The sequence below is a fragment of the Mya arenaria genome, chromosome 13 (assembly GCF_026914265.1).
Source record: "Mya arenaria isolate MELC-2E11 chromosome 13, ASM2691426v1".
NCBI lineage: Eukaryota > Metazoa > Mollusca > Bivalvia > Myida > Myidae > Mya > Mya arenaria.
The window spans coordinates 11,759,502-11,767,967 of NC_069134.1; the positions used below are offsets into that span (position 1 = coordinate 11,759,502).

General features: G+C 36.2%; 1 protein-coding gene across 2 annotated transcripts; it reads left to right on the forward strand.

The window, feature by feature from the left end:
- Positions 1-109: 109 nt before the first annotated feature.
- On the forward strand, positions 110-7,698 carry LOC128214807 (uncharacterized). 2 transcript variants are annotated; one of them, XM_052921469.1, is made up of 2 exons: positions 110-257; positions 5,767-7,698. In XM_052921469.1, exon 2 carries the CDS (start codon positions 5,780-5,782, stop codon positions 6,593-6,595), a length of 816 nt encoding a protein of 271 aa, XP_052777429.1. In that variant the 5' UTR covers positions 110-257; positions 5,767-5,779; the 3' UTR covers positions 6,596-7,698. The 2 variants fall into 2 exon arrangements, with proteins under 2 accessions (XP_052777429.1, XP_052777430.1); XM_052921470.1 differs by lacking the exon at positions 110-257 and adding an exon at positions 4,609-4,717.
- The last annotated feature ends 768 nt before the right edge of the window (positions 7,699-8,466 follow it).

An 8,466-nucleotide genomic window follows, 5' to 3' on the forward strand; every position in this document is an offset into this window, starting at 1 on the left:
GATATTTAGTTACATAAAGTGTTTTAAATGTAAAAATACAACGCATTTACCAGAAACACGGATGTATAGGTCCGTGCCATAGCGAGCTTAAAGTAAGAGAGAAAAACAATTGGCGGGCGGTTCAGATGGCTAACGATCATTGGCTTTCTGCGTCAGGCACGTGACCATCTCAGCATCCGTAACATGCGCTATACTGTTTTATCAATGTTAAAGTAGCATTTCTCGTGATGTATGGATTTTAAGATGGGATAATATATGTAAGTACTATTTTTTATTGAATGTTAAACAGTCGTGATTGTTTCTTGTGAATCAGTATTGGTTTCAATAAAAACAAAACATTTATGGTATAATGATCTGCAATAATTAGTGGCCTCCTTTTCCTAAACTAAATCTTTCTGATATCAAACATTTACTTAAATATATTTAATATACGTAAGATGTTTAAAATGGTTCATAGCATATGCAAAGAAACGTAGATAATAAGAATGCCTCCAACCATCCATTGCATGTTTAGGGAGTATAGAAACCTCTTTGTTTAAGTACTTTCAATTTCATGCTATTTGCTATACTGTTGTTGTTTTTTATGTATAATTTTCTTGCAAGGTTTAAAAAACACGTTTAAACCATAATATTATATTAGGTTACCCGGTTAGCGCAGTGGTTAGCGGACTCGCATAGCATCAAGGCGTCCTAGGATCGATTCCCGGCTTGGGCGCATGTGAGAATGACATAAATTATGGTCACCAAGCCGGACAAGTGGGTTTCCTCCTAGGACCCCTATAATACAAACTACAGTCTCGCGTAACACCGTGCCAACGACAGTGATGCGAATACTTGTTTCAAAATCGTTGTAAAATTAATAAGTTAAAACTAAATTATGTATTATTAAAATACATGCACTAGAATACAAAATTGCTGCTCGAACCCGTTTAACTGTTATTTCAATATAACAGTTTTTGTATACTAATGTTAGGTGAAGTAAACATTTTATAAAACCATAACAAACACTAGCGGATCCAGGGTGGGTGGGGGCACGCCCCTTAAGTCGTCCAAGTTTAGAAAAAAACACACACAATAAAATGCCCACCAAAACCACCAATTTGGATTATAATTCCTGTGGGCGATTACCCCCAACCCCCAGCCAACATTTTCAACAAACAAAAAAAATGTCCCGAAGGAGGGGCGCAATTCAAAAGGTCTGCCCCTAAGTAACGCCCCCTCTAACGACAAATCCTGAACCGCCTCTGACAAGTCACCGTACAACTAGCCTGTTATATGTATTCGGAATACGTTCTCTTTCATTGCTTAATGTGGTATACAATACCATATTCGGGAAAATTATAAAATTGTATGTATTATTTTATTTAGACAAACTGATACCATTGTAAAAAATCTGAAACCGATTTCCTATTTAAGAAACAATTGCATAAATTAAAATTAAAAGCAAATGATGTTTTTAGCAAGGTCGGTTCTAAAGAAAATTATCACAATACTTACTTCTTCAAAATACAATATTATTTATTGAAATGCTGGGGAAAATAGGATTCCTGGCTTCATTTAAGCTGCTGGCTATTCCGAGGCGAAAATACATCAATCACTATTATTTCTGCGTATTTCATCAAAAATTACATTATAATTCATATCTGCCCATCTACATATTTCTCAAGATAATTTAAACAGTTCAGTTGATTAAGTGCATGATTTCATGTAATAGCATATGCAGATTGTCTTTCAACCGGCATTTGTCAAATTTATTACTTCGGGCTTATCAGTTTAACTAATCAGTATAAAATAATATGTGCTGAGAAAAACGCACTTGTTTTCCATGGGCTAGACGAAGCGAGAACAATGAATGCATTCTTTCAATATACCGTGAAACGAATTGTTGTTTTTTTTTTAAATAAAAAATATAATATGAAAGTGGGCGAGCGATTTTAAAGTTATAGAATCATTAAATAAAGCGACTTCACCTTGGCATATCATATAAAATATTAATATGTACTTGTTCAATAATTAAATTAACCAGAAACTCATGCTTGATAGAGATCTATAACACGTGACTGTCGTGTTTTTGTTTGCACGCACTCAAATGAAATTATTATAATTTAAATCACCATTAAAAAAAGACAACATATCTACATCACATGCTGTCATACAAGTGCTACGTCTTTCAGCAAGGTGAATAGTAGTATATCGTGTAATATAGACATAGTTCAAGGTACAGCCATTTATCAATATGGCGTGAGAGAGGCATTCAGGACGAATATGCAATAAAGGTGAGAAGGCCTTCAACTTTCCCATGGAAAACTCCAACACCCTTTCCCTCACTTGGTACCGCATGGCAGTCAAAGACACTCTCAGATGTTTCATTTTTTTCTCGAGCCATTCTGAAATAAATTATGCAGAGGTTGTTTGTCGAAGAGTGTGTGCCTAACGTGAGTGCAGCCAAAGAAAATACAGAGGTCGAGTAAGCTGCTTTAGCTGTATTGTATGCACCAATCGATTGTTACCACACCCCCTCCCCGAGGTCCGGGGGTATACCGGAGAGAGCCGGGGAAATGTGTCGTGTTTTTACTTTCCAGGTGGCCCCGCAGTGCCGGGTGAATGCGGTGGTTTTGCCTTTGCGCCAAAACCAGCGGGGATTGGGCCTTACCTAGGTTCTGTCGGTCTAATACCTCCACAAACAATATGTTTACAAAATAACCGAAATACGTGTGAAGATTAAACATATTTATATGGCACTGCATTCCCCGATTTCTCAAATAAGCCCTCATAATTGTGATATTAGATAAACTAACGAGTCATACTTAGGTTTTATGATGATGTCCGTTCTTTTCCTCTAGCGGGGATCGGGCCTTACCTAAGGTCCCTGGGGTGCAGGGGCATTTGGCGGGGATTTTACCAGCAAATCATCCCCGCAGGCAGGGGTCTTACCCGGGCTTGGCTGGACCGAAAGTCAATGTCACCACTATTCCCCGGACCTGGGGGGGGGGGGGCGTAGTTACAGTTGACTGGTGCATAAGTTATGGGGTCAGTAGGTGACCAGATGTGGGATGTACGGGGCAAAGGATACGAATATTGGTTACTGTGCCCCGTGTATCCCATACCGAGTCATCTACTAACCCCGTAACGTGTATATCGGGTCGACAGACTGTTTACATTGGTCAATTCATGAGGACTGAATGTTTTATTTTAATCATCGGAATCAGATAATAGACACCATTTTGGTACGATTTAAAGATTAGTGGCCCTAAATGGAAAAACATGGGGTCACCACGTGAGCAAGACTTGACCAATGGCGTTGGCGTCATTCATGCTGGAGGCGTGACTTTTGCACATACATGTTTACTTTGTTGTATTACATTTCCCCTTACTTTGGACCAACGTTTACCTCGTTCCGACTTTTGCTTTCTTTGTGTATGATGTCTGATGACAACGTCCCCAGACACTACCAGAAATAATTACACTTATTGAGGGATCAGCTCAAATTGAGCAAAGTTTAAATGTACGTTTTGGATCAGCGTCTGTGCAATAATATATTGATACATTTGCTAAAAATGTATCCAAACGTTATGTGCTCCTCAACACAAAAAATATACAAAAAATGGCGAATAAATCAAAGCGTCGTAAATGTTTATTTTCTGAACGAACAGTAAATATCCTCTACAATAAACATAAACTGCATTTTTAACATAAACAAGTGTCTCGAACGGTATATATCATGTCCGGACTATGATAACCTTGATAGAGGAACGTGAATTTTAATAGAAACTTAATGAACGTAAATGAACAAATGCTCTGTGTATTGCTGGCATCGAACGTTGGTTTCTCAAAAACATAAGTTTAAATTGTTTTTGCCCTAAGTGGCAGTAACGGCTTCGAATTTAACATTTTTTTATATGATTATAAACATAAACGTACAGAGACCGCCTAACCAACGACCGTATCGCACGATCACATTGTCGAATAAATATTTCTGTGAATTAGGAAAATCTATTACCAAAGTAAAAAGTATGTGTATGTTTTTTTTTCCAAGTTAAAACATATAGTTTATTTGCTTTTGCAAGCAATGCGTTCAAGTGAATTGTTTACACTGACATAATGGTAACTTGAAGTGTTTGATCGTACAGTATTTTGTCTCATGCATGTTTATAAGAAGATCCATTATGTAATGAATTATGTTCATAAGTATATATACATGTGTATCATCACATTCCTTGACTGATACTGCAAGTTATGACTGCAATTCGAACAAGAAGATACATGCTGGTTTTAAATTCAACGAAAAATGAACATAATCGCGTTAATGACGAAAGACTTGAATGAGAAATGATACGTACTGGTCCTGATGAAAGTTCTGAGAAAATCGTGCAAAAATCCACGTGGGAAATGCATCCTGCGAGCATCTTTAACAAAAGAGCATGTGTTCTTATACCTACTTTCACACAGACACAATTTTGTGAATATTTATATTTATGAAATTTATGATATCGCTTTAATCTTGAAAGGTACATCACTCGCCTATAATTTTCATGTTTTTTTCTCTCTCTCAGAAAATGACATGATGTTTGCAGTTGAAACCACCACTTGTTTATTTAGCGCATACAGGTTGCTCAGTTTTAATTTGGAGAACGTCATTAAGCTGTAGGAGTTCTATACGGAATAGTGTTGCGAAATAAATAAAAACAATGTGCAGGCTGTGTGTGATACACAATAAGTAAACAGTTTTATTCAATATTATTTCAAGCAATGTAACACCAATTTAAAATCAATCGACAAATTAGTATTCCTTGGTAATGTACAGATATATTCATAGTATGAAGAATAATGGCATTTTCGCTTTTCATTATGTGTTTAAAAAGGATACAAAATGACAGTTATCTGTAGTTTTTCATACAAGCATGCCGATTTGTATGCAAAAGTTACGTCATTTCGGAAATGACGTCGTTAAGATCTTGTAGCAGCCTTTTGGTTTGGAAGTGAAAGCCGGCTTAAAATTTTAAAAACAGTGAACAATATCAAATTGATATTTTCATTGTTTGAAACAGTGAATTATCATTTTATTTTACTACTAAATCTCATTAAACCACCGGTAATCATGTTATAAATACAAACAAACTTCACTCTACGAGGGTTGTTCAAGAAGTTCGTAGTGTTTTTAATACATACATATTTTGTTAAGTGAAATTTAAACAAAATACTTATACCATGATGTACTCTTCATACGCATGATTTAATTCATTGTACATCGAACTTCCATAGAATTAATTATTTTTACAATAATATGGGGTCAAGTTAGGTGGCGTCCCCTTCATGACGTCAAGGAATATCTGATTTTGAGGACGCGAAAGCATATTTAAAATCTTTTTAATTGAGACTTACATATCAGTTTTATATAAATTACATTACTATCATAAAATGTAGAAGTTATTAAAGTAGTCCACGTACTTCTTGAACGGTCCTGGAATATAAGTTTATAATCTGACAGTAACACAGTCTTCTGATTTAATAGAATATAATATTCGAAGAGATTAACAAATATATATTATATTCATTAAGAATTGTTTGAAATTGTCTTACATTTGGAAGTGTACAAATGGATCTATGAATGTTGATTAAATCCGTAGTTTGAATAACCATCTAAATAAAGATGAGGACAGGATTTTTGAAGACATAGTATATGTGTCTATTAGTAACTATTACGTTTTATGGTAGTTACTTATAGAAAAAAATCATCATGTCAAAAATGTGATCCTTGACTTTCAGTTGAAGTTCAGGCATGTCGACTTTGGTAGTGGATCCGAGCATAAAAGGAGGTAAATCGTTTGTGAATGAAGACGTTGGTTGTCGCAGGATGGACACTTCCCTGCTGTTCCTGAGACAACAAAGCTTTGGTATGGATTCGGGGCGATCGAACAGTGACGGTCACCCCTCGCCACCACAGAAGTCAAGGTTTGAAAGCGACAGGTCTGTTGAATCTTATATGCCGTCAGATGACGATTTCGAGACGGACAGTAAAGACGAAAATGACGATAGCGTCTTTATCGAGAACGAGAATCAGCCAAAAACTAACTTTATACTGCTGGATAGAATTCCGAAACCTGTGTTTAGATCTTTGCCGATTTCTAGTTCGTACACGGATAACGATGACGGTCCATTAGATTTAAGAAGTAAACTCTGTCGGAGACTAAGCGACTTTTCAACGGATACAACCCTGTCTAGAAAGCCAGGTAACCGCCGAGTGTATACTAACAGCCGTGAACGCTGGCGTCAACAAAACGTCAACACCGCGTTCAGCGACTTACGTCGTCTTTTGCCTACTCATCCTCCAGACAAGAAACTGAGTAAGAGTGAAATTCTTCGATTTGCAATACGCTACATCCGGCTTCTGAGAAAGGTTGTCGAATACCAGGAAAATAATAGCGTCACTGAGGATGCCGAAAATGGAAGTAATCAGAGATGGACAAAGGGTGACCAAGTAGAAATTCGCACCGAATGTAGCGAACACGGCAGAATAACGTCAAACACGTCCTTAGCGTCCGACGTCTCTTCATCACCAGAATATTACCGCGACAGTTATTGTGAGGAGGATTAAGGTGGTCAGTGCAATATTGATTAAACATTATGCTTTTTAATCCATATACAGTTTTATGTTTCTGCTTTGTACATGTATAGGTTGCATTTGTTACTAATATAGTTATTGCGTCGCACGATTATGATTGAATATGGTCGAATATGACATTGTTGTTATTCTGGATATATACATATATAATTGAACACAAAGGAGATACCGAATATACGTGTTATACTAGTAGTTGTATGTCAATGTACTTTTTACTTTTGAAGAAATCATTTGTATGTTTCTAAGGCAACACCCATTTAAGGTCTCCTTCGACGGATTTCGACCGGCGGCGAGGGAAATAATTATGATAATCATTTTTTCTATTTATTTTAAACTACAAAATAGATGTTTAGTGTATGCACTTATTTGTGGATCATGAGTTACTGTAGTGTTAATGCGGCCTTATGTTATACACGGTATTCCATAGAACCGACTTGGTCGCTGAATATATTATTGGTACAAATTGACTTAAATGATTGTTTATGAACGTGTAATTGACAACTTTGTGAGTTGCGACTATATTAACCAGCGCCCACCCGACATTCGATATTTATATACAATTCTTATCTCATTGGTCAACCTTTTGTTTCATCCAAAATTGAATGCCTCTTTTGGGCTGCGCTCTCGCTTAGGGCTGTGTCCTAAATTCGGGATGTTCTATTTTATGTTGAACACTAAATATATACACTATTTGTGTACACTTAAAACTGCTCAACAAAAATACACGTTCGAGGGGTCACTTAAAAAGTTAAAATGAAAACATGTTCTTTGCATTTTCTGAAGAAGAAACAAATCGGTAAATCCAACGACCATACTGTCAATTTGGTGATTCTTAATGATTATATTACTAGATTATGTGTATAACGAAGAAAACTGCTAAAGTTTTAAAAGTTAGGAATAATCTGCTTCACTGTCGAAAAAGAACAGGTTAAATGTCAGGGTTCAATGTCAAACTTACAATTAAGATTAAAATGGTCCGTGTATATTTATATGTGTGCAATATTTTATATTTTACAGCCATGTTTGTTTTGAACGATGTATTATTTGTTGTAAAACAAATAAAGAGTTTGAACGTATGTGCAAATTGTGTCGTTTATTTGCTTCGTGTGTTCATTTGATACGCAGACCGCCATAACAATGTATACAGAAACAACTCTATAATAATTTTATGCGCATGGTAATGGGTGTACATTTTGTAAGAAGCAAACTGCAACACTTGATGTATTATTTTTGACATCGAAATCTGCTTTCCTTGGAAATTCAATCAAAATATTTCTGATGAAGTAACACTCGGATATAACCATTTGATACCCAATCCAAACAAGTGGGTCAAATGTTTGTAAAACATTGTACAATACAACTAGGATATGGCTTCTTCAGTTGCTGAATATGGCCTCTAAAGTATATCCGTCCAACTGATCTATTGGGTCTATCGTCTTTGTCATCTAGACAGGCACTTGACAATTTGCTCCTCTTTCGATGAGCTTGATTGTTTACTCTTCATTTTGTACAAGCTGGTGTTTACTGTTCAATATTAGTTTTGTTTACTGAAACAGTGGAAACTGCATTGAACGCCTAGTGGCCTCAAATGTAACCAAGATCCTGTTAAAATGCACATGGATGAAGACCAAACAAACAATCAAACAACAGTCACGACGCTAACGGACCATTAACATGAAACAACTATCAAAACATTGGCATAAGTAAATGAATGGGTAACCGCCCAGGCACGGGCAATGAAAACTAAGCAAGAACTCACTGGGGTTTAAAACTATTTAAACTCCAGTGGTTACATCGACCATACTACGTAAGTAACTCCAACATTAACAGATTTAGCAAAGTGT

What these genes read in the sequence shown, in the direction of transcription:
- LOC128214807 (XM_052921469.1), top strand. Translation starts at nt 5,780, where the DNA reads ATGTCGACTTTGGTAGTGGATCCGAGCATAAAAGGAGGTAAATCGTTT.